This window comes from Vombatus ursinus, unplaced genomic scaffold (assembly GCF_900497805.2).
Source record: "Vombatus ursinus unplaced genomic scaffold, bare-nosed wombat genome assembly UNPS02009062.1, whole genome shotgun sequence".
Lineage (NCBI taxonomy): Eukaryota > Metazoa > Chordata > Mammalia > Diprotodontia > Vombatidae > Vombatus > Vombatus ursinus.
This window is the reverse complement of record NW_020948840.1, coordinates 21,246,739-21,273,770: the sequence shown is the minus strand read 5'-3', so window position 1 is coordinate 21,273,770 and position 27,032 is coordinate 21,246,739. Positions and strand designations below refer to the sequence as shown.

Below are 27,032 nucleotides of genomic sequence, written 5' to 3'. Positions count from 1 at the left end.
TTCTTTCTTTCTTTCTTTCTTTCTTTCTTTCTTTCTTTCTTTCTTTCCTTCCTCCCTTCCTTCCTCCCTTCTTTTGCAACATGGGTAATGTGAAAATATGTTTTACATATTTACCATATATAATGGTGTCATATTGATTTCCTTCTCAATGGTTGGGGGAGGGGTGGAGAGAGGGAGAGAATTTGGAACTGAAAACAAAAAATTCTAAAAATAAAATCAAATAAAAATATCTGGGGAGGTTTAGTGGAACATGAGTTCAGTATGAGCCAACAATGTGATGTGGCAGCTAAGTAAGGTAATGTGGTCTTGGACTTAATTGAGAGGCATGGCTTCCAGGAATAAGGAAGGGATAGCCCCTTTATACTTGGTCTTGATCAGAACACATGTGGAGTATTAGTTCTAGTAACCGTTGATAACTTAGCCTGGAAAAGATAAAACTCAGGAGAGTCATAATAGTAATGTTCAAGAATTTGAAGGGCTGTCATGTAGAAACACGAGATCAGTTTTGTTTGACCTCAGAGGGAAGAACCAGTAATGACAAATAGAAACTACAAAGAATCAATCTAATTTAGGCTAGATATCAGGACAGACTTCCTAACAATTAAAGAATCCCAAAGTGAGATGGTTGGCTTAGAGAGGTGGTGGATTTTTCCTACTGGAAGGCTGGATGACCACTTGTTGGGTATGTTATAGGAGGGTTTCCATTTTGAATGTGGGTCAGGCTAGATGGTTATTTAGCTTCCTTCTAGCTATAAAATCTTGCGATTCTAGAATCAATAGTTTTGAAATGCCAGTTATTATTGTTGTTGTTATTATTTTTTAAATTTTCTGTATTGTTCCTTGAAGATACCACATCTCTGAAGCCAAAAAAACCCTACACATGTTGAAAGATTGTTGGAAATAGTAACAACTCCTATTTCTATAGCGCATGAAGTTTTCACAAAACTCTTTCCTCACAACAACCATATGACATAGGGAGTGTAGGTCATATTGTCATGTTTTCCAGATGAGAAAATAGAGACTCCAAATGTTAAATGATTTGCCCATAGTCATCCAACGCAAAGTGTTAGAACTGAACCTTGAACCTAGGTTACCCTTAAGGAGGCTTTGTGGCATAATGGATACAGAGGTTGTCTTGGAGTCAGGAAGACCTAGGTTCATATTTCTCTTCAGATACTTACCAGCTCTGTGACTCTGGGTAAGTCACTTAACCTCTCTCAGCCTCAGTTTCCTCATCAGGAAAATGGGAACAGTAATAGCTCCTTCCTCATTGACTTGTTGTGAAGATCAAACAAAATAATATATGTAAAGTCCTTTTGCAACCTTAAAGCATGACATAAATGTTAACTATTTTTAATTGGCCCATCTATCTCCTTTATTTGCTATATTAAGCCAAGCATGAAATCTTTTCCTGTTGACCTTTATCAAATTTCTTATTTACATCTCTTCACCTCTTTATTTCATCATTGTTGTACAAGTCCTCATTACTAATAACATATTAACAATAGCTCACATTTATGTAGCACTTTACTTATAACAGGCTTAGGTAGTGGAAGTAGAATCATCCCCATTCTATTAATGGGGAAAACAGGCTCTCAAAGGTTGAATTTGCCCATTGTCACAAAATGAGGAAATGTTTGAACTGGAACCCCATCTCATCTGTTCCTGTCTTCTCCAGAAGATTATCCCCATTATCATCTTCTCTTTGTTTAATTTTCAATCTCTTATTATCTATTTGAATCTCATTTGCTGCCTGCAAACACACTCACGAATCCTTCATCATTAAAAAACAAAACCAGAAACCTTCCCAGGATCCTACCATTCCCATCAGCTTATTATTTTGTATCTTTCCTCCCCTTGTCAGCTAAACTGTGAAAAAGCTGTCTGTACATGGTTCCTTCACTTCCTCTACCCTTACCTTCTTATAAACTCTCTGCACTCTGGCTTCCAGCTTCATCACTCAACTGAAACTAACCTATCTAAAGCTGCCAATAATTTTTTAATTACCAAATCGAATGGCCTTCTCTCAGTTCTCATGCTGCTTTCCATCTCTGTAACACGTGACACTGTTGACCACTCCTAGATACTCTCTCTTCTCTGAGCTTTTGTGATACTGCTCACTTTTGGTTCTTCTCCTTTCTGCTTGACTATTCCTTTTCTGTGGCTCTTTAGTCATATTATACCTACTAACCGTAGGTGTCCCCCATGTCTCTGTCCTAGGCTCTCTTTTCTTTTCTTCCAACGCTCTCTTACTTGGTGATCTCATCAGTTCCCATGTGTTCAACTGCCATCTTTATGCAAATCCCAGATCTACATATTTTACCCTAGTCTCACTCCTGAGCTGCAACTGCCTATTGGCCATTTCACACTGGATGTTTGGTTAAGCATCTCAAAGTCAACATGTGTGAAACAGAACTAATTATCTTTTTCCCCAAACCTACTCCTCTTTTGGATTTCTCTTTACTATTGAGATCACCACTATCCTCATTACCCAAGATCACAACTTCAGTGCCATCCTTGATTCCTCATTTTCAGTCATCCCACATATCCAATCTGTTACCCAATTTTATCCTCTATATCTCCACAACATATCTTCACTATGTCTCCTTCTCTCCACACACATGGCCCTCATCACCTCTGATCTGGATTACTGCAACAGCCTCCTATTCTCTTCCCTGCCTCAAGTCTTTATTCACTGCAATACATTTTCCACAAAGTCACCAAAATGGTTTTCCTAAAGCATAGCTTTGCCCATGTCATCCCCCTCCTCAATAAACTCTAGTGGCTCCTTAGCTCTAGTATCAAATATAAAATCCTCCGATATTTACTAGTTCTGTAACAATGGGCAGATCATCTAATCTCCCTGAGAAAAGGTTTTCTCATACATAAAATGGAGATAATAGTTCACAGACTTGTTGTGAGATTTAAATGAGATAATAATAGTTCATATACTTCTATAGAGCTTAAAGTTTTACAAAGTGCATATATTATCACATTTGACTACCACATATGTGTAAAGTACTTTACAAACTTAAATATGCTCTATAAATGTCAGCTGTTATTACTAAAACAGGCAAAATGGAAAGAGCAACTAAAATGATCAAGGTGGCAGCACAGGCGACTGACCATAAATGATAGACCTCTTTGGTCTAGAAAGAAAGGGCCAAAAGGGGATCAACATGTCAAGGACATCTGTGATTTCACCAAGTGTGGAAACTAGAAGGGACTGTAGTCTATCGAATCAGACATAGCACGGGCAAGGTAAAAATGGGCATTCTCATAAAATTTTTGAACATGAAAATTGGGGAAGTCCCCCTGAAGCTTTTTGTTTTGTTTTGTTTTTGGCTAGGCAATGGGGTTAAGTGACTTGCCCAGGGTCACACAGCTAGTGAGTATCATGTGTCTGAGGCTGAATTTGAACTCAGGTCCTCCTGATTCCAGGGCCGGTGCTCTATCCACTGCATCACCTAGCTGCCCCTAACTGACTTGCCCAGGGTTACACTGCTAGCAAGTGTCTGAGGTCAAATTTGAACTCTGGTCTTTCTGGTTTTTCTGACTTCAGGCCTAGTGCTCTACCTACTATACCACCTAGTGACTCCCCCTGAAGTTTTAAAGAAGGAAATGTAGGACAAACAAAAGGCGATGCTATTTTATTTGGCAGGTAGCAAACTTCTGGGATTTGTTAGTCTAAGAGGTAGCACTGAGTTCAGTCACAATATAAATGCATTCAGTAAATAAATATTTAAAGAAATTCACCCTCAAGCTACTAAGGGAAGTTTGGGATGCTGAGGGGAAGGGGCAGGGTAATACCTAATCTTCTAAGACAATATCATGAGTATAATCCTGGAGATATTCTGGGACTACTAACTGGGGATCAGCCTAGCTAAGCACAAAGAGACTCATTACCAGGAGACTGGTCACTCAGCGACTAATTCTTTGGCCAGGGTAACATCATGGACAGTATATAATCCCTTCCACAGACTATCCCTTTGTGCCCCCACCAGACAGAGTATTGGGCTGAGTGGAAGATGAAACTAACTAACCCCGTATAACATTTCTTACATCTTCCTTCCCTTGCACAAAACTATTTCACATCGTTAATAATTAATATGTGCAAATGACTTGACCTCCTCCTCCTCTTCAAAGGTTTATATCCTTAGACCATGGTATACACAGGAGAAAGGGAGGATGGCGGTCAACAGGCCATCTGTTCTGACCATGCCTCCAGCTTGGGAGTAGGAGTGGGAATTAGAGGAGAGTATTGTTCAGAGAGAGAGCTGGAAATCTTAAGTGCTTAGTTTCTTGGAAAAAGATATCCACTGCCTTCATTTCTTTAAGTCAATGCTCCCTTTGTCTCCTGGCAAAAGGGGACAGGTGGGAGGAGGCTATGGATATGACAGGGTTCTAAAGGACTGCAGCATGATTAAAAAGCTAGCAGGAAGCTGCCGGGTATGGACAGAAAGAGATGGTGAAGTTTGGGGGTACTCTGCATCTGTCCCTCGAGAGGGCAAGAAATAACTAAGAGGTAAGAGCTCGGTGCTGAGGTCACTCGTGGGGCAGCTGTAAGAAAACTGGTGGAAACTACCCTCCACTCTTGACCTTCTGCTTCTCAAATAATTATGTAGTCATTGAAATCATTTCCTAGCTTAGCCAGAGCCCAGAGTCATGACACCAGCAACTTCCCCTGAAGCAAAAAAAAAAAAAAAGAAAGGAAAAAATAATAATGTACCAGAGTAGCCAGAATTAGTTTGGGGATGATGGCATCTTTGGACAAATCATTAATATTCTTAACATGCCCATCTACTACTCTAAACATTGGTTTCAAACCTTCAGAATTAGAAGCTCTGGTAGATACAGATGAAAATCCTAAATTTAGGATTCTTACAGAATCTCAGATTGATTCACACCTTGTAGCTCCAGCTACAGGGGATTAGCATTCTAATTAGTTTGCCTAATCAACTATGCCAGTAACCAAGGTATTCGGCAAAAATCAACACATTTATCAACAGTGCTGAATTGAAAGAGGGTCACATCTCCACCAGAATGAACTTAATTCTGTACAAATAACATGAATTTAGAGAGAGAGGAAAGAGGCATAGAGGGAGGAAGGGAAGAAGGACAGAGTGGGAGAGTAAAGAAAGGAGAAAGGGAGAAAAGGAGAGGGAGTGAAGGAAAAGGGGTAGAAAGAGAGAAAGGAGAGAGAGTAAAAAAGATGGGGTGGAGAAAGGGAATTAGGGAGAGAAAAAGGAGAGAGATTCAAGAAGGGAGAAGAGAAAAAGTGGAAGAGAAGGGAGAGAAGTGAAGAGATAAAAAACGTATATGAGCAGTATGGCATCATGGATAAAGTGCATAGGAATCAGGGAACTCAAGCTCTACTTCTCATTCGTATTACCTGTGTGACCAGGAATAGTTCACTTAACATTTCAGTGTCCTTAGGCACTGCACTACCTAGCACTATCCCCTAGTGCTGGGAATACCAAGAGAAATTAAACAGTTCCTGCCTTCAAGGAGCTTACATTCTCATGTGGGAGATAATATGTACATATATAAGTATATGCAGAATACATCTAAAAAAAATACGATGTTTTGATGATGGAAGGGGGTGGGGAAGGAAGGAAGTGGGGGTGGGGAGGAGGGGAAGGCTTCAAGAAAGGTTTCATGGACAAGATGGTACTTGATTGAAATCTCAAGGAAACAAAGGATTCTATGAGGCTGAGATGAGAAGGCTGTCTTTGCGCCATGAGGGACAGCCAAAGCAAGGCATGAAAATGGGAGATGGAATGTTGTGTATGAGGAGAACCGTAAGAAGGCCAGTTTGACTGAATTAGGTACAACTGGAAGGGGACTGAAAAGATAGCATGGGACTAGGTGGTGAATAGCTTTAAATGCCAAAGGAAAAAAAAAATTTTTTTTTATCCTAGAGGCAATTGACAATTCTCTAATACTGAGCAGAGGAGATGCTGACCTTCACAGTACAGGAAGTTTCTGAATGGAAAGTTCTCTGACAATTAACTCATCGGTCTGGCAAAAAACAAACAAACAAAACAACAAGTAGAAGGATTCTAGGAAAAAAAATCTAAAAATCTAAAGCAGACAGGGAGAGTGTTGCTGAGGGTTATTGGGTGGCTCTCAGGATGGTTCCTGGAATGACACAAGTTCAAAGGCCTCAACCAGAGGGCAGTCTGAAACAAGAAACTAATACTAGGTAAGATCACATAAAGAGAAAATCTCTCAAAATTCTGCCTCAGATGCTAACTGCTTGTAAGACCTTGGGTAATTCACTTCACCTCGATTCAGTTTTACCTGTAAAATGAGAGAGTTGGGTTAGACAGCCTCCAAAATCCCTTCCAGTTCTAGACCCAGGATCTCATGATTGGATTGGAACTCAAGGGGCCTGCATTCAACTGTGTGACAAAATACCTGGATCTGGAATGAAAAGGGCTGTGGAGCTTAATTCTCCCCATGCCTCAGTTTCCTCATCTGTAAAGCATGAGGGGGTAGATTTCTAAGATCCCTTTTTCAATTCTAAAAGTCTGATTCTATAATAGCTAATGGGATACAGGGAGCAAGAGACCGGGGGTTTGTTTTTCAACCTGAATGTTCTTGAACTGCAACCCCAGGATCTGATGGAAAAAGAAGCATGCTAGTTTAACACTCTTCATTCATTCAAAACAAAACAAAACAACAAATAACAAATAGGCACTAAATCCAAAAGCCTTATAAAGTCTAGCTCATTTCCAGCCTTGGTTCCTTCTATTTGGAATCTCAGTTACTCACACCATCACAGGGTGAGAGGTAGCACGGCAGACAGCTTAGAGTGCCAGCCCCAGAGTAGCTTTATGACCGTGGGCAGGTCATTGAACGTTTCTGAGCTTCAGTTTCCTCATCCGTAAAATGGAGTTAGCAGTATCTGCTTCACAGTGGGTTATGAGGAGTAAATGAGATAATACATGCAAGGTGATTTACAAACTTTAAGTGCCAAATAAATATCAGTTATTATTATTTCTCCCTCTATAGCTTTTCTGAGACTGAGGATTCGAGAGATGGAAAGGAAAAGAAAGAAACAGATACACAGGAAAACAATGAACTTGGGCCCTGGGGAATATAAGTCAGGATCAGATTTAGCCTTCTGTCCGAAGGCTCAGGTTAAAAGCACAGCAGGGATCACTCTCTATTCCATGAGACAAAAATGTCTCACCAGTGAAGAAATATTGTCAGGGTGAAGAGAGCATGAGACTGAGAGTCAGGTGATCTGGACTCAAGTCCCAGTTTTGACATACTTGGAACTGCCAGAAGACTCAATATCTCACCCGCCTCAATTTCCTCCGAATCAAAATGGGAAGAAAAACTCTCCTCTCTTCCTGCCAGTGGAGAAGTAAGAGCCTAGTGGATAATGGTTTGTTTGTAAGCCTTACCTTTCTGCCTCATCCTTCAGGCCTTTTTTTCATTTGTGGTTCTATCTTAAAACGTTTCCCCCGTGCCAGAGTCACAGACATTAGTCAGAAGGACAACAGAAGGTTTGAGCCAGAAGGGACCTTTGAGATGATCTAGTCCAATTCTCTCATTTTACAGATAAGGAAACTGAGGTCCAGAGAGGTAAATGACTTGCCAAAAGTCACACAGCTAGTTAGTGGCTGAACTGGGCCTCAGTTCTCCTGATTTCCAGTCTAGTGCTGTTTTTACTGTACCACATTGTTTTCCCACTATTTCTAGCCTATTTTTTGAGGCATTTGTGCTGCTTCTAAATTGAATTATAGGGGCAGCTAGGTGGCGCAGTGGATAGAGCATTGGCCCTGGAGTCAGGAGGACTTGAGTTCATAATCCAACCTCAGACACATAACACTCACTAGCTGTGTGACCCTGGGCAAGTCACTTAACCCCAATTGCCTCACCCCCCCAAAATAAATAAATAACTTGAATTATAGTCACATCAAAAAAAATTTTTTGAGGCAATTAGGGTTAAATGACTTGCCCAGGTTCATACAGCCAGTAAGTGTCTGAGGCCAGATTTGAAATCAGATTCTCTTGACTCTAGCTGGTCACATCAAATTTTAGCCCTCAAATGGTCTTAGGCATCCTAGTTCAAGCCCCTAATTTTACAGATGAGGATTTAGAAAGGTTAAGTGACTTGCCAATGTTACTCTTATACCAATGCTTGGAATAACACTCTTATTCATACTTCTTCATCCATAGAACTGTTTGTTTGTCTATACTTTTCATTTCTTGTCTTGAAATAATTTCCTCTAAATGCCATAATAACTCCCTAGTAACTTCTTTCCTTAACATCTCAACTTATGGAATTTAATGAAATTCTAAATAAACGACATCCACTGCCCATTCCCTTAGCCACATGAACCCAATGTTTTGATAAATACATGTTTGAATGGGGGGGGGATGCCTGGGATGAGATCATAAGCTGGGATTTTGCATCATCCTTTCCTAGCTTCAGAAGGGCAGAAATGAGCTAAGTATCTCAGGAGAGAAGAGCTCCCAGTGAGGTCTATTAGCCAAGCACATCCTACACAGTCCTGTCTCTGGCTCCCTAGCCATGGAAGCTGGGAAGGGGGAGAGGCTGTAGACTGTTATCTGGAGCAGAAGAAAGCAGAAACATCTTTACTGGGCAAATCATGCTGTTCTGCTGAGTACAAAGAGGATGGACCCCACCCCCCACCCCAACTCCAACAAGAGAGAACAAAATGGACAACAGTGGGTGAAAATTGATTCTCTGGGTGAATAGATACATCCAGTGAATGCTCAGAGATTCAGATTCTGCTGGAAATCAAAGAATCTAATTACACTGATTGGAATAAATCCAGGATGCTTTTGGAATGCTCTAGCCCAGAGATTGTCCTCTCCTAGCTCCATCGTCAGAGAGATATACTTCTCTCTGCTAAACCAAGTGCTATGGGGACTTTAAAGAAGAACTATTTCCTCCTCTGATCTATGATTTTCTACCCTGGTTCTGCTGCCCCTAAGCCCTATTGGCTCCAGACGTAGGCACATGAAGCTTGCCAGGCCTGGCTGGCTAGACCACAGACTGACCTATTCACGGCTATCTGCCAGATCCCTTCGGTCCCTGTACTCAGAGTACAATAAGTGCATTATCATTGCCAATTCATCTATTATTGGAATAGTCAGGAGCTGGAAATAACTAAAAGCAATATGATAAATAATGCACTTACTACACCAAGTGAATCACATGAAGGATTAAAAAGGAACTATGCTGCTAGATGAAAGGTTGATCAAGCCAATCTGCCATATGGCTTTGGATAAGTCCCTTTCCCTTCCTGGGCTTCAGTGTCCTCAAAACAGTTCATATTTACATAGTTTTTTAAGGTTTCAAAACGCTTTACAGATTATCTCATTTGAAACTCATATCAGTCCTAAGAGGTGAATACTTTTATTATGTCCATTTTACAGATGAGGAAATTGAGGCCAAGAGAGGTTAAGTGATTTGCCCTGGGAGGTGGGTACTTTGCTACCTCCATTTTACAGTTGAAGAAACTGAGGCTGAGACAAGTTAAATGACTTGTCTAGGATCACGCAGTAAATAAATATCTAGGGCAGGATTTGAATCCATGTTTTCCTGACTCCAAGTCTAACACTCTATCCATTATGGCTCTACCTGGCAGCCTAATCCTCATCTGTATATGAGAGGATTGGACAAGATAGTGGTAGTGGTGGTAGTAACAGTATTAGCAGTTCACATTTATATAATTTCCTTTAAGGTTTGCAAAGCACTTTTCATCCATTATCTCATTTTATTCTCACAACAATCCTGGGAGGTGGATGCAATTATCATTCCCATTTTACAGATGGAGAACCTGATGCTGAATCCTGAGCAGGTATAAAATTGATTGCTCAAATATAATCAATCAATTAATAAACATTTATTACGCACCTAATATGTACCAGGCACTTTGCTAAGTGCTAGGGATATAAAAGAGGCAAAAAATAGTCTCTGCCCTCAAAGAGCTTACAATCTAATCAGGGAAATAACATGAAAGCAAATATGTACAAACTATATACAGGATAAACAGGAAATAATTAACAGAGAGAAGGAGTTGGACTTAAGGGGTTGGAAAAGGCTTCCAGTAAAAGAAGAGATTTTAGTTGGTACTTAAAGGAAGCCAGAGAGGGCAGCAGGCAGAGGTGTGGGGCATTTGGAAACTGGGCCTTGATGACTGTATTCCTCTTAGGCAGTTTGTGTTCTTGTTGACCTGAAGACACTCTGCAAATCAATATGTTTGTATGTGTTAGTTACCTGGAGGTGAGTGTTAAGTAAGAAAAGGGATCCTGGGGAAACAAGGATAAATAGTGCTCAGACTTTAGGATAGAAAAGCCCCTAAACAAGAGGGTAAAAGAAAGACTTTGGGGGCAGCTAGGTGGTGCAGTGGATAGAGCACCGGCCCTGAAATCAGGAGTACCTGAGTTCAAATCTGGCCTCAGACCAAACCCTTGACATTTACTAGCTGTGTGACCCTGGGCAAGTCACTTAACCCCAACTGCCTAAGTGAAAAAAAAAAAAAAAGAAAAAGAAAGGCTTTGAGCCCAGTGTGTCTGGAGATGAGAAAACAATGAGTAGAAGGAATGGGGAGATAAGTTCTACTAGTAGAACATAAGGGCAGCTAGATGGCACAGTAGATAGAGCACTGGGCCTAGAGTCATCTTCCTGAGTTCAAATCTGGCCTCTGACATTTACTAGCTGTGTCACCCTGGGCAAGTCACTTAATCCTGTTTGCTTCAGTTTCTTTGTTTGTAAAATTAGCTAGATAAGAAAATGGCAAACCATCCCAATATCTTTGCCAAGAAAACCCCAAATGGGGTCATGAAGAGTCAGATATGACTGAAAAAATGACTGAACAACAAATATAGAATGTAAATTCTTTAAAGGTAGGGACCATTTCACTTTTGTCATTAAATCCTCAGTGCTCAGCAGACTGCCTGGCATAGAGCAGGCCCTTAGTAAATGCTTGTTTGATTGGATTGGGTTGGGTTGGACTGGATTCAATTGGATGGGTGAACTCTCAGGGCAGTAAGATATAAGACACTGACAGAGCCTTCTATGAAATCTGGAGCCAGAGAAGAGACAGAAGCTTAGGAGAACCAGACCTGGGACACCATGCTGTCTGAAATGAGTCTGCCAATTAGAAGAAGCAGAGACAAGGAGTTTGTTTATCTCAGTAATTAGAAGGATTTATGGAGAGTACTACCTTAGGCTGGGGATAGAAGCAGAAGAACTAATGAGAGAAATAGAATAAAGTATGTTTAGGGCCCTCCTAACAATGGACCTGGGAGTTTTGTTGTATTTGGAGTCAGAGGACCTCTAATCCAAGCTCTATCTGTGTGACTTTGGGCAAGTCCTATAATTCCTCTGGGCCTCATCATCATCTATAAAATGAGATGGCTGGTCAGTAGTTCTCTAACTTTTTGGTCTGAGAACGTTTTATACTCTTAAAAATTATTGAGGATCCTAAAGAGCTCTTGTTTCTGTGGATTGTATGTATTGATATTTATCATATCCATAAAATTACTTGGTTTGTTTATATGAATATTTATTTATTCATATAAAAGATCAAGAGTAAACCTATTACATTAACATAAATAACATATTTTATGGAAAATTGCTATATTTTCCAAAACAAAAAAAATTTGTGAGAAGAGCGGCATTATTTTATATCCTTTTTGCAAATTTCTTCAATGTCTGGCTTAATAGAAGATGGGTGGATTCTCATATCTGCTTCTACATTCAATCTGTTGTGATATGTTGTTTGGTTGAAAGATATGAAGAGAATTCAGTCTCACACAGATATGTAGTTAGAAAAGGGAGGTGCATTTTGGCAAAAAACATCTTAATATTATCATGAAAGTAGTTTTCAGCTTCAAGGGTCCATCACACTTTGAGAACAGCTGGTCTTAATGATTTCTAAGGTCCCTCCACAACATTTTTGCTCCTAAAGGCCTGACTTCTTAAAACCTTTGTATACTTCCCTCCCCTCCATTCTCAATCCTATTCTTCCTAGTTTCTGTTCCCGTCTCCATAATTAATATTCATTAGCATAAAATTTCCCATCTTAGTAACTAATTTACTGTGGGAATATTTACTCTCCCAATTTTGCAGATTACAAAACTGAGGCTCAAAGAAGGCTAAGTGACTTGCCCACTGCCCTGCAGTTAGTAGGGAGTACAGTCAGGACTCAAACCCAAGACAGCTACTTCCAAATCTAACACTCCTTTCACTATGCCAAGCTGCATCTTGGGAATAATGAATTCGATAAGTTTACTGAAAGTTGTATGGCTGATATTTGTTGCCAAACCATACATTTTAAACTGTAAGAAGTTTCCTCTTTCCAGCACTCCAGGATATCAATCAGTCATCAATAAGTATTTAAGTGCCTACTATCTTCCAGGCATTGTGCTAAGCACTGGAGAGGTAAAGACAAAAGCAAAACAGTTCTCACCTCAAGGACATTACATTTTAATGGGGGAGACAACATGGTATAGCACTATGTAGAGGTATAGCACCCTTTCTGAGGCTGCTTTCCTAATTCCCACTCAGATTGGTAGGCTGGGGGGCAGCTACGTGGTGCAGTGGATAGAGCACCAGCCCTGAAGTCATGAGGACCTGAGTTCAAATCCGGCCTTAGACCAGACACTTGACACTTACTAGCTGTGTGATTCTGGACAAGTCATTTAACCCCAATTGCCTAAAAAAAAAAATTGGTAGGCTGGATCCCCAGAGAGTAGCTTAATAGTTCTACTCTAGGTTCCAGGGTAACTTTAAGGTGTTGAGGTTTCTAGTGTTGTTGTTCATGAGCCCCCCCCACTAGGTTACCTCCCAATGACAATCAAATAGTAGCTTCAATTAGCTTTTAGCTAATGTATTTACTTAGATGGTATAGTAAGAACAGTTGGAACAAAATATTCCCCCCCAAACCTGGGGCATGCTCTTGCCCCACACATTTCCTGGGAAAAGGGGCTTAAAGGAACTTAGAAGATAGTGAATCACACACATAGGGAACACATGCAGCAAAGGCGCCTTGTAAATCCTAGCATTGGAAGTTCTTTCCTTTCTTTGTGAAGTCTTCACGAACTTCTCCATAGGTATAACTTGTTTTTGTGCCTTTGTAGAGTCCATGGCCACCATTCTTTACACAAGGTACCACACTCCTTGAAACTGCTTCTCCCTTAGGTAGCTACCATTCTGGATCTATATTTACCAATGTTTGCCTTCAATATATCTTTCTCTGCTCCCAGATGGGTATATTGTCAGCTTCTAGTCCATTCTCTTAAATAACATGGTCAATGGATTGAGGGGAATAGAAGGAGAGAGAAAAAACTCTCTCCTACTCCTCCCCTTACTAAGGTTGTTTCCCTCTCAGAGTGGAATCAAAGTGGAATCTTTGACTCCCAAACTAAAGTCTTTTTTTTTTTTTTTGGTCAATTAGGGTTAAGTGACTTGCCTAGGGTCACACAACTAGTAAGTGTCAAGTGTTTGGTCTGAGGCCGAATTTGAACTCAGGTCCTCCTGACTTCAGGGCCCTGTGCTCTATCCACTGTGCCACCTAGTTGCCCTTAAACTAAAGTCTTTAACTGCTGGGTTGGACCTCTTGGATTCAAGAACTACTAAAATTCTTCTGCTCGTTAAAATTCCCAGAGATGCGGATAACTTGTTGTGCTGGCTCCACTTCTTGACCCAATTAAAGAAGTTCACCCCTCAGGTTATAAACATTTACATATTATGTCCACTGACTGATTCCATAACTCAAAAAGGTATTCCAGCCTATTAAAGGTATCAGGACATAGAGCATCTTGTTAATGGATGTGGAAGGTGAAAAGCTATCCTTTATATGGGTGCATACAAAATATACACAAAGTAGATACAAGGTAACCTTGGAAGGGGTGGCACTAGCAGCTATACATTACCCATACCCATCATGATACTATTGACTTCAATAGAATAAAAGCTCCTTGAGGGAAAAGACTATCTTATTTTTACATTTGTTTCTCTAGCACTTAGCATGAGACCTAGTACATAGTAAGTACTTAATAAATGCTTGTTGATTGACTGATCCCCTCCCAACCTTCACTTTGTAAGTGGAAAGGTCTGTTTTAAAAAAGTTCTATCTTTACAGCCTGCCCCAGATGTCAGGAGCTTCCTCTCCAAGGCAATTTTGCATTTGATTTCTATATGTCATGTATTTGTCTTTATATGTACAGGTTGTCTCCCCCATTATAATATAAGCTTTTTGAGAACAAGGACTGTTTCATTTTTGTCTCTGTAACTCCAGCACTGGCCCATATAATTATAGGATCATAGACTTGGAGAGAGAAGGGACCTTTGAGGCCACCAGGTCTGAGCCCCATGTTTTACAGATGAGAAAACTGAAGAAAACAAAGGTTATACGACTTGCCCTGGGTCAAACAGCTAATAAGCGTCGGTGGCAGGATTTGAACCAGGTGCTCATGACTCCAACATGTGAGTCACTATACCATACTGCTTCTCTAGGAGGTGTTTAATAGATGCTTAGTAATTGATTGAGCCCCCTTATCAAGGGTTCATAAACTTAGTTGAGTGAAAACTATATATTTATTTTCACTGACCTCTAACTGAAATTTAACATTTCCTTCAGTTATTTAAAACATTCACCAGACTGTTAAAGGAGTCCTAACACAAGAAAAGGTTAACAATCCTTGCCCTGGATTGTTTTAGTTGGCTTCCATTTTGTCTTTTGGGGGTGTACAAGGATAGCTGAAGACAGAATGCTGGATTCCAGGGTTCACAGGAAGGAGAGGAAAATCTTAATCTATTTTGGTTTTCAAAACATTCAGCTTTTTTTTTTCTTTTTGCCTTTTAAGCTAACCCAGCACAATGGACCAATGTCTCCAGGGAACAATACCATTATATAATGACTCCTAATCTTTTCCCCCTGGTTGTAACAGATAGAATTAAGCCCATCATCCAAGTACACTGTGCATTATTGTTCCCCTTTAATTATTATCCAGAGCTGGAAAGGACCTCTAGACCATTCAAACCAAACCCCCTTTATTTTGTAAAGGAAGCAACAGAGGCCCAGAGAAGGAAAATGACTTTTCCAAGATGATAAAGGTAAGCGGCAGAGCTCACGTTCAAAAGAGGAATCAGATGTCTTGACTGCAGAGTCAATGCTCCTCCCCCTATATCCTAATGATTTCCGCTCTTGTGATAGCTTCTCAGAGACCTCCAAACAGCCCCATCAATAGATTTCAGGGAAGGAGGGGGTAGGGAACTTGGATGGGGAAGAATTACATATTTATTTTCACTAACCTTTAACTGAAATTTAGCATTTCCTTTAGTTATATATTATTTTGAGAAGGGATCCATAGGTTTTATCACACCACTAAAGGGCCCATGGCACAAACAAAATGAAGCATCCTGGTTCTGTTTGGAAAAGTTCAGTGTCAGCTGTTTATTTGAAGGTTGTGTTATTCACACTTATAATTAACATTCACTTTTACAGCTCCCACAAATGAGTGACCAAATGCCCTTGGTTAAATCTTTTTATCACCTTTATCACCTCAAACAGTGCTTCTACCTACAATATGTTGTTTTTCAGTCATGTCTGATACTTGATGACCCCCTTGGGGTTTTCTTGGCAAAGATACTAGAGTGGTTTGCCATTTCCTTCTCCAGGTCATTTTAAAGATGAGGAAACTAAGGCAAATATGGTTAAGTGACTTGCCCAGGGTTACACAAACTAGTAAGTGTCTGACACTAGATTTGAACTCAGAAAGATGAGTCTTCTTGACTTCAGGCCCAGTACTCTATCCCCTGTGCCACCTAGCTATCCTCTGCCCACAATAAGTGCTTAATAAAGGTCTGTTAAATTGAATTAAGTACACAACAATCAGGGAAAGGAAGAGGATAAGCATTTATATATAGGGACTACTACATGCCAGGCACTGTATTAAACACTTCATAAATATTATCTCATTTAATCCTTACAGCAATCCTTGGAGGTAAGTGCTGTTATTATCCTCATTTTACGGTTTCTCAAACTGAGGCAAACAGAGATTTAGTGACTTGCCCAGGGTCACACAGCTAGGAAGTGTCTACAGCTGGATTTAAACTCATGTCTTCCTGATTCCAAGCCTAGTACTCTATCCAATGAGCTTCCTAGCTGCTTCTAACCAGTACTGTAGAACTGAACTGAATAGGCAGTGAAGGGTTTTGAACAAGGGAGTGGCAGAAAAAAAACAGCATTTGGAAAGATCAGTTTGATGTCTTCTTGTAGGATGGGTGGATTGGAGGCAGCCAAAACTGGAGGTTAGGAGTCTAGATAGGAGGAGGCTGTTAAGGTGGCACAGTAGATAGAGTGCTAGGCCTGAAGTCAGGAAGACCTGAGTTCCAATTCAGCCTCACACACTGGGCAACTTTGGGCAAGTTACTTAGCCCCGTTTGCCTCTGTTTCCTCGTCTGTAAGATGAGCTGGAGAAGGAAATAGCAAACCACTCCAGTATCTCTGCCAAGAAAACCCCAAATAGGGTCACAGAGAGTCATACATGACTGAAACAACTGAACAACAAGAACAACAAAAATCTATTGTAAACAGCAACACTCCCCCCCATGACCAGCAAGAGTCATTCAGTGGCCTGGACTAGATGAGGTCCTAGACTAGGGTGGTAGTAGTGGGAACAGAAAGGGAGTTAAGAAACAAGAGATTGGAACCTCGTGATTAATTCATATGTGGAGGAAGAGGGAGGAATTACAGATGACTCAGTCATTTTAAGTCTGGATGACAAAGGGAAAACTGATAGCGTCAATAGAAACAGGAAAATCAGGAGAGGAGGGGTTTTGGAGTGAGTTGGGGTTTTTGGGTTGTTTTTTTTTTTTTTTGATTGGGGGAAGATGATGAGTTCAGCTTGAAACACAGAGTTGCAGGCAACACTATTAACAGTAGTAATAATAATAATAATAGCTAACATTTCTATAGTGCTTACTATGTTCCAGGGACTGTGCTAAGTACCTTACAATTATTATCTCATTTGATCCTCACTACAACCCTGGGAGGTAAATGCTATTATTACCCCCATTTTACAGATGAGGAAGTTGAGGCAAAATAAAACGAGCTTAAGTGACCTGCCTGGGGTCACACAGCTAGTAAGTATCTGAGGCCAGAGTTTAGCTCAGGTCTTCTTGATTCCAGGTACAGTGCTCTCTCTATCCACTGAGCCACCTAGAAACTCAGGTGGGAATGAGAAATCAGAGTATTGTTGATTTAGTGCTAGAAGAGATGTGGAAAGCTGAAGGCCATCTAGTCCAACTCATTTATTTCACCAATGAGGATACCGAAGTCCAGAGCTGTTATATAACTTGTCAAAGGTAATCCCAGGTACTAAGAAACAGACCCAGGAATTGAACTAAGTCTCTCTAACCCCAAATCCAGGACTGTTTCCTCCCCTGTCGGGGGAGAGGTCAGGACTGAAGCTGCAAAATTTGGAAATGGTCCACCTAAAGGATGAAAAGGTAAAGAGAGATCAAAGGTGCAGAGACAAGGACTGAGCCTTCTCGTGAAGGTGGGAGAAGAGGCACCTTTAATAGGGATGGGGACAGGTTAATACAGTCTACCACCCTGTTTCTCTCGAAGGTTCTGAGGCATTGCTTTCATCTTATTTTTCCTTTTGTTTCCTAGGTTACCTCTTCAAGATCGAGCTTCCATTTCCTCCCACTTCCCAAGGGGGTGGGAGGCCTGAGGCTTTATGCAGTATTCCCTTCTCTTTTCCCAACCTGATCCTCTGGGGATCTAATGCCGCCTGTGATTTCTGCCTCCTATGCCTTTGTCTCCTTCCTCCATTCAAGCCTACATGTTTCACTATCTTCAGCATTCTCCTCTCACAAACATGTCCTTTTCCTCCCTCTAACTGAGCAGCTAGTCCCAAGCAAGCTACTGATAGTCTCTTATCCCTGCTGCACTTCCCTTCAATCAACAATTTGAGCTCTAACCAATGGCGCGCTGGTTATGTTTAACAACAGGCTCTCCCAAAAAAATGTACACAAGCATACTTTTAAATTTAATCTGCAATATAAATATTTTATCCATCACTTTCTTAAGTCTAGACAATTAGCAAATCAATAAAACGAGCTCTGATTTGCTGATTTCTGAGATCTAAATGCTCATACAGAAAATTTAACAATCCCCCAGCATACCCCTACCTCTAACATAAGGTTGCAAGGAAGAAATTCTTAAATTCTACATTAGCCTCCCAATTCATCCTAGGTACAGCACCAGGAACACTCAATAAATACTTGTTGGCAATGATTAAGGCTAATGAAAAGCTATGCATCCAAGGCTACATATAGATACACAAACAAAAACACAAAAACATGTCACCATGGGCACTATGAGGAACACAGAGAGATAGAGAGAATCTGGCAAGACCAACCTTGTCCCAGGCAGAGTAAGGGTAAAAGAGGGAGCCAGAGAGTGAAAAGGAACTGGGCTATGGCTTAGCTGCTGGCAAGACCATGGATCTAGATCTGGAAGGGTCACCAGAGGTCATCTAGTCCAATTCCCTCATTTGATGGATGAGGAAACTGAGTCCCAGAGATATGAAACGACTTGCCTAAAGTCGCACATGAGAAGTAAATGTTAGAGGTGGGATTTGACCTCAGCTCCTCTGAACTTAGAGCCAGCACACTTCTCCACAAGACATGCTGTGGTGAGATGGAAAAGAAGAAGAGAAAAGAGAGAAGGGAGAGAAAGGATAAGCCTGAGGGTAGAGAGTGGGCTTAGCTCGAGGGTGGGGAACCTGTGTCCTCGAGGCTACATGTGGCCCTCTAGGGCCTCAAGTGTGGCCCTTTGACTGAATCCAACTTTGGATTCCCACATGTGGCCTTGAGGCCGCAGGTTCCCCAACCCTGATTGGAAGGAAACTCAAGCTCTGGGTCTCAGACGCCTGTGGCAATGACTCAGAACTCTGAAAAACACATAGGCATTGGGCAGCCTAGGGCACTGAGATGACACCTGATAGACCAAAGCCATAATTCTGGGGATCCTGGGAGCCCTGGGTGGCAAAATGGTGAAGATACTACTACTATTAATAATACCTTCCATTCATGAGGTGCTTTTAACTTTCTTGAAAGTGCAAACACATTTATCATCTTATCTGATCCTTACAATACCCCTGGAAAGTAGGTAGGGCTGGTATTTTGAAAATTTTCCTTTTTATTTTGATGACAACAACGATGAACTTCACAGATGTCAACAAACATGAGCATTCCTCTATACAAAGGAGAAAAGAAAGACTGCATGTGAAGTCATCCAACTCTACCATGTCTAGTTTGTTTGTTTTAATATTTCAAATTTAACAAGGCAGCTCCAACACTGAGATCATTATTATCTCCATCCTCATTCCCTCGTTCATATCCCTTTCTCCCCACTCTGCAGATCTCTCCAAGCTATACAATTGGTTTTGCAATACCGCGAAATGGCCTTCTGAATCATCTAATGTCATTCCTTCAACTTAGAGACGGTCGAAGTGAGATTCAAAGCAGTTAAGTGATTTGCCCCAAGGTCACATAGGTAGTTCAGGCACCTAGGTGGTGCAGTGGATAAAGTACTGGACCTGGAGTGAGGAAGATTCATCTTCCCAAGTTCAAATCTGGCTTCAGACACTTACTAGCTGTGTGACCCTGGGCAAGTCACTTAACTCTGTTTACCTCAGTTTCTTCATCTGTAAAATGAGCTAGAGAAGGAAATGGTGAACCACTTCAGTATCTTTGCCAAGAAAACCCCAAATGGGGTCAAGAAGAGTCAGACATGACTGAAATGACTCAACAACAAAAACACACAGGTAGAAAGTAGTAGAGAGATGGGATTTGAACCCAGGCCTATTGACACTAATTCTAGTTCTCATTTAGCTAGTTCTCATAATTCACTAATGACAAAGCTATGTCCAGCTCTTAGTTCTGTGCAGTTGGGAGGGGGTGACAAGAGGTGGGGAAGGTTTTGAACCATAGATACGGTACATAGAATTATTCTCATCCTGAAACTTCCTGGGCACCTCCATCTTTGCTATAGACCTAAAAGTCCCAGATGTAACAATGATGTCACCTCCATCCCTGGGGAGCTGTGTCAGAGCTATCCTCTCCATGAAGCAGACAATTACCTGAAGCATGGAGAAGAGAAGGCTCTTACTGTAAGCCACCCAGTGAATCAATAGAACGGATGGGAAGAAAACTTACCCCACACCATGGAAAGAGTTCTTGATGAGGCAATGAGAGCTCTATAGCCATAGGGTCATAGATACAGAGCTGGAAGGGACCTTGGAGACCATCTAGTCCAACCCTCTCATTTTAAAGATGAGCAAACTGAGACCCAGATAAATGAAGTGACTTGTCCAAGGTCACACAGGTAGAGTCATCATTAGGATTTGAACCTAGGTCTTCTAACTTGACTCAGGCTTTTTCCCCCTCACTGTACTCCATGCTTCAGTCTTAGCTCTGCCACTAACTTATCATGGGATCTTTTTTTTTTAATTTTTTATTTTCAGTTTCAAATTCTCTTCCTCCTTCCTGCCCTTCCTCCAACCATTGAAAAGTCAAATAGGATACCTATTATACATGCAATGTCATGTGATTGATCACTTTAATCTCTTTAAATTTTAGTTTTTTCACCTCTAAAATGAGAAGACTGGGCCCAATGGTACCTAAGGTTCCTTCCAGTTCTAAGATTCCAAGAATCACACCCTCTTTCTCATACCCCACTCTATCCCAAATTGCCTGGCTTTCCACAATCCCTTATGGAAAGGGTCCAATCATTTACTAACAATGGAAATGGTATATAATCATGATTCCTAGACTGTGTACGAGGTACCATGCTAGGTGCTGGGGATACAAAGATTTCCTTCGCAAGGTTGGAAGGAAGGGACAGAGGTCTACAAAGCAGGGATGAATGCTGCTTGTACACAGGCCCAACTTGTCCCCAGCTCTTGATGCACCTCTGCTTTAGAGCCCAGCTATCTCCGTCCTTATGGCCTCCCTAGAAAGGCCTTTCTTTGATAGTGAGAGGTACTGTACCCTGCACAGGATTCTCCAAGGCCATTGCTCATAACAACCTAGCAGGTAGCTCTAACTGCTCTTTGTATAAATACAAATACATAAACATAAATACATCTTTCTTCTCCACCAGTGACTGACAAGGTACCTTGTCTTGAGTTCCCAAATGTGCCAGGACAGGCAAGAATAGGTACCCCAGTGCCATATATGGCTTTATTTCATTGCATTTTATTTTATCCCATTTCGTTTTCAACTGTGTAAGACCAGAAGCACACAGTGAAGGAACGAGTCTCCACAAATTTCAAAATAAGTGGCTGAGACTCTTCTTATATCCTCCCTTCTGCCTTGCAAGATGGGATACACTACAACAGTGAATGAGAATTAAAGAGATATCTACATTCTAATCTCAGCTTGGTTACAAACAAGCTGTACAACAATGAGCAAATCAACTCCTTCTCTCCAGGCCTCCCTCACTTTCCTCACCTGTGAAATGAGGAGATTTGACTAGATGATGTCTAAGGTCCCTTCTGGTTCAAAAATTCTGGTTCAACAGCTTTATTTATAATAACAAAAAAGAAAACAAATAAAGAAAACTGGAGAAAGGCCGACCAAATTGTGGTACAAGCTGAAAACGGAAGATTAGCACTCCTTAAGGAATTATAAAATATATAGGCCATTAAGAAGTACAAGAGGACATATATAAAGCACAATAGCTCAAAGAAAGCAAGATGGGAAAACAATGTACACCATGTCTATAACTATGCAAATAACAATAACCACAGCGGCAAAATCTGGAAAAATACAGAAATAGACTTCAGAGAGGGGGCGCAAACACAAACAAGGATCCCTGGTTATTATTTGGAAAAGGGACTATACACGTTCTAATGCATTTATGTTCAATTATTTAAAATTTTGTTTGTGTGTTTGTTTCAAATGGTTCATTCGAAACAGATGAAGAGTAAATGGGATTTGATGTAACTATAGGCTACTTGACTAAATCTGGATGAGAATAAAGTAGAATCTAAATCTTATTATAATAATAATGATGATGATGAAGATGATGATGGAGTCCACCGGACCTAGACACCCAAGAAGCACAATTCCACACCACCATCAGTGAGGGTTTCATTGGTTTCAACCTATTCATGTCTGATGTTTCCTACTATGGAATTGAGAATAGTGAAAAACTTTGGGTCAGGGAACACAGAGTCAGAGAATCTCATAGTTGGAGAGGATTTCAGAGGCCATCCAGTCTAACCCAGACCTGACCAAACTTGCCACTACAACACAGGGGACGAGTGGGCATTCAGCCCTGGTTTGAAGACCTCCAGTAAGGGGGATATCACTACCTCCAGAGGGAGCCCATTTCACGTTTGGCCAACTCTAAGTGTCAGGAAGTTTTGTCTGACATCGAGCTTAAATCTGTCTCTGCAACTTCCTCCCATTGTTCCTGGGAATGCCCTCTAATAAGAACACATTTAATACCTCTTCCACATGACAGGCTTTCAAATGTGTGAATATAGTGTTTCCCTAAGTCTTCTCCTCTGCAGGCCCAAATCCTTCAAGGGATCTTCACAAGGCCCTTCACCATTCTGGTTCCCTCTTCTGTTTAGCGATGTCCATCCTAAAATATGGAGCTCAGCAGAGTCACAACCAAGGTGGGAGCAACCAGGGCCTTGCCTTCTGACGATTACCTTAGGGTGTACATGCAGAATTTGCAGTACTTTAGCAACAAGGCTAACCTAGTTAGTAATTAGTAAACCTAATTAGTTTAAATTGGTCACTATCAACTAGGGGTTGGCTTCCCTCTCCATTTTCTTGCTCCCTCTTCCCCTCTCAAGTGAGTGTGTGGTATTAACAGCAGGCCTAGAAACCAGAACTAAACATAAAACTCCAGATGTGGTCTGACCAGGGCAGGATCTGCTCTGTGCAACATCCCAGGCTCCTAGGAAGCTTCCCAATTATAGGTGGATATGAAAGCCCTAGGTTCAAGTCTGATCTTGGATACATAACGGTTGGCTATGTGACTATACTGTCACATGAGCAAACAACTTAACCTCTCAGTGTCTCAAGTACCTCTCTTGACTACAAATTACAGAGGAGGTGGTAATCTGAGCTGATAAAGGAAGTTCCTCACCAGGAGCTTGCTACCCTGAAGACAATCCAGGGACAATCATCATGATGCCTCCTAAAAACAAATGCACTTAAGGCCTCTGGATTCCTAAGGCAGCCCTCAGCCCCACCCCTGCCTTCATCTCTTACAGGAATCAAAGGTACTAGCCACACCAGGTGGTACCTACAACGAGAACAATAATAGCTAGCATTTATTTAGTGCTTTAAGGTTTGCAAAGGATTTTAAAAATATTATCTCATTTGATTTTCACCACAACCCTGTAATATAGGTGCTATTATTATCCCCATTTCACTGATCAGGAAACTGAGGCTGAGAGATTGAATGATTTGCCCAGATCCACACAGCTAATAAGTGTCAAAGGCAGGATATGGATTTAGATAATTCTGACTGCAAGGCCAGTGCTCTATCCCCTCCATCAGTAAGCTGCCCAATTCTTTGGTGATCCACTCTCTACTATTCCCCAGCAGATGCACATGTCCATCTCCCCTTACTTCTCCTCTTTTACTCTTCTTTTCTTCCTGTCATTCCCCCATTGCCTTTCTTTCTTTATTGTCTCTGTCTGGGGCCTGCTGTGGCTATTGCCTAGAGCTGGTGCCATTCATCGATGACCCTTGTTGTGTGACCTTAAAGCTCACACACCCTGCTGAGGACTGCTCACTTGGCTGATAGCCTGATCCATGATCTCCCTAGGGCATAGGCCTTACTATGCCCTTACTCCCAGGTCTTACTGGGCTTGGAACCGGATATTTATGGTTAGATTTAGGATTCAGACAGTTGGTTTGTTTCTCAGGTCATCATCACCTGAAGGTCTTCTTTTACCCTCCTTCCATGGATACAGCCCACTGTACCCTGGAATTCCAGCCCAGAGTGGGGCTTCCCTCATATCATAGCATTCAGGAATTCCTCTTTCCTCATGGAAGCTTACTTCTCAGAAAGAAAAGGGTATCAGGTCCGGAGCTGTATAGAAAGGAGGAGAGACACTGCAGGTGATACAGGAGAGAGAAGTCAGGGTCCCTTCGAGGTCAAAGATCCTGTCTAGCTTTTCAAAGTGTCTGACTTCATGGGCAGCAGGGTCAGATTAACCCTTGGGGGTAACTGTGCATTAGCTTATGGGCCTGTAAGGAAACATCTGTATATTAATGGAGCATCTGCCAAGTAAGCAGTACATGGGAGGGAGGGAGAGAGGGAGGAGAAAGAAGTGAGGGGTTTCCAACCTATTCTACTGATAAGCACTATCCTATGGTCCCAAAGGAAGTGAGTATTCCTCCATGAGTAATTTTTATCTCTGTTTTCCATAAGTGGATGTCACTGAATGATGACGAAAGAACTGAGAGTTGGGAGTCTTGGGTCCTAGACCCAGTCACTAACTAGCTATGTCATCTTGGGCAAGTCATTTTAGGTTCCTGAGCCTTAGTTTTTCCAATTGTAAAATGAGAGGGTTGGACCAGATCAGCAGTTTTTAACCTGAGGTCCCTGGATAGATTTCAGGGGGTTTGTGAGCTTGGCTGGGGGGCGGGGAATACATCTTTATTTTCACTAACCTCTAACTGAAATTTAGCATTTCTTTCAATTATGAATATAGGCAACAGACATTATTCTTAAAAAGGAGTCCATAGGTTTTACCAGACTGCTAAAGGTATCCAAGACACAAGAAGGGTTAAGAACCCCTGGAGTAGTTTATCTCTAAGGTCCCTTTCAGTTCCAAGATTAGAAGGCTCAGTGAGCCTATGAGCTCATAGGAGAACGTAAGGGTGCCCCCCACCCAATGTCTTACCTTGTATTTGGTGGCCAGGAGCTCTGTGGCTTGCTGCTCCCTCCTCAGGTCCTCAATCATCTTCTCCTTCTCCTCCAATAATTTCTGCTTCTCCTCATTGACCAGGCTGTGGTCATCTTGTATAGCTGCTTTTTCCTCCTCCAGTCTTTCCTTCTGTTCCTGCAGATAGTTCTCCATATTCTTCTCCAGAGGGACCTCTGGAGTAGGCTGGGGTGGTCTGTTGTTATTGTTGTTGTCATCTTCCTCATCAGCAACCCAGGCCTCAGTTACAGAACCCTCTGGGTACCCCTCAATGGCCACTGACTTCTTCCTGCGGCTGCTTCTCCGGCGCTTACCCAGAAGCCCCCGCTTCTCCAGCTGAGCCTTCAGGCGGGCAATCTCCTCCTGGAACTCCCGTAGGAGCGTGTCCTTGGGATCTTCGTTCACCCGAGGCTTGTTCTTAATATTCTTAGCCCTATTGGCAAAGCGTAGAGTGGACAGGCTCTCATCGTAGCTGTGTGAGGCCGGGCCCAGGGTGGCCACCATGATGGTCTTGGCATTTCCCCCGAGGGAGTCCTGAAGCAGCCGAGTCAGCTTGGAGTCCCGGTAGGGGATGTGGGTGCTCCTGCCATCCACCAGAGCTGAGATCACATTACCCAGAGCAGAAAGGGAGAGATTGATTTTTGATGCTTCTTTGGGCCTTTCTCCAGTGCCACCCCCTCCCCCTGAAGGCTGCGTAGCTGCCCCTCCAGATGTGTTGGTGCCTGCTTTGCCCTGCCGCTCACTGCCAGCTAGGTCTACCAGATTGAGCTTGCCCACCCGGATGTGTTCTTGGCCATCAGAACCCCGCTCACTGCACTCCACTGTAATGACAAATATGGCATGGGAACGGGAGCTGACCTCGTTCATGTGGGTACTTCCCACAGCCCTGGCCTGGTTGCCCAGATTCATTACGTGCTCTATTTCTTTGACGTTCTTGGTGACAAAGGAAGAGAGATCCTTGATGTAGACCCCAGTCTCTGGGTTCTCTTTCAGCTCCAGTCTCTTGCCTGGCTCCTTGGAGAGCAGGTCCCGGATCTCCTCCTGGTAGATCTCCAGGTAAGAGGCCCGAACCAGGTACTGCTGGTTCTGGGAACGGGAGATGTGAGTGAAGATGTGCTCAAAGGCACTGGGAATGACCCCTCGCTGCTCCGGCTCAGCCCAGGTGCCCTGCATGGTATAGGTCTTGCCGGTGCCCGTCTGGCCATAAGCAAGAACAGTGCCATTGAAACCCTGCAACACCGAGTCTATGAGTGGGCGCACTGTCTCATCGTACAGGTCAGCCTGCTTAGAGCTGGCATCGTATACCGCGTCAAAGGTAAAAGTCTTGGGCAGCTCCCCTGGGGCAGCCCGAGGGTTCCTGAGGGTCACTTGTCCCAGCTTCACATCCATCTCCAGAATCTGCTCATGGCCAGCAGCCTCTTCTTTCCTACTCAGGGGGCGGCACCGGGCCACCACCTTCAGGGCCTCGCTGGGCTTGGCTTTATTGGCCATTCTGCAGCTCACAGTACTCGCTTTCCCCCCACCCCAGGTCCCTATCCTACCCTCACCCCTGCCCCTCTCTCACTCAAGTAGCCTGGGCTGTCTGCCTGCCCTTAAGTCCAGATCCACCGGGCTGTCCCGGCCCACTGGGGCTGTTCCTCAACGTGCATGCAGCTTCCTGAGGTGATGGGAGGGATGCTGATTGGGGTGGTGGCTGCCGCTGCGCTCGCCTGGCGGTAGGCTGCTGCAGTCCTGGCCTCCAAAGCTCTCTGCTCTTCGCTTTCACCACCCCGGGCTGAGGACGAGGATTAGGCAGAATGACCAGGCAGTGGCAGGAGCAGCAGTAGCAGCGACAGGAGCAGCATCGCCTGCCAGGAGGCAGCCCCCGGAGCCCGGCCCATGCTGGGAAGAAGGAACCCTGGGTTGTAAACAGCAACAATGAGATAAAGAAAGAGGAAAATAGGATGGGGGTGGGCAGCAGGGATCTGGTCTCCTCCTCCTACTCCTCTCCAATACTCTATGGCAGTGGGTTGGGAGAGCCGGGGGTCCTGGACAGCTGGGGTCCTGGGTCCTTCATGGCCCTTCTG

General features: G+C 42.6%; 1 protein-coding gene across 2 annotated transcripts in view; it reads right to left on the bottom strand.

The window, feature by feature from the left end:
- KIF3C (kinesin family member 3C) overlaps positions 1-26,474 on the bottom strand; it is a 63,947-nt gene extending 37,473 nt beyond the window's left edge. For both annotated transcript variants that reach the window (XM_027850462.1, XM_027850461.1), the window contains exon 1: positions 24,946-26,474. In XM_027850462.1, coding sequence (XP_027706263.1) covers positions 24,946-26,457 — 1,512 coding nt within the window. In that variant the 5' untranslated portion in view covers positions 26,458-26,474. The remainder of the gene's footprint in view (positions 1-24,945) is intronic.
- Positions 26,475-27,032: the final 558 nt, after the last annotated feature.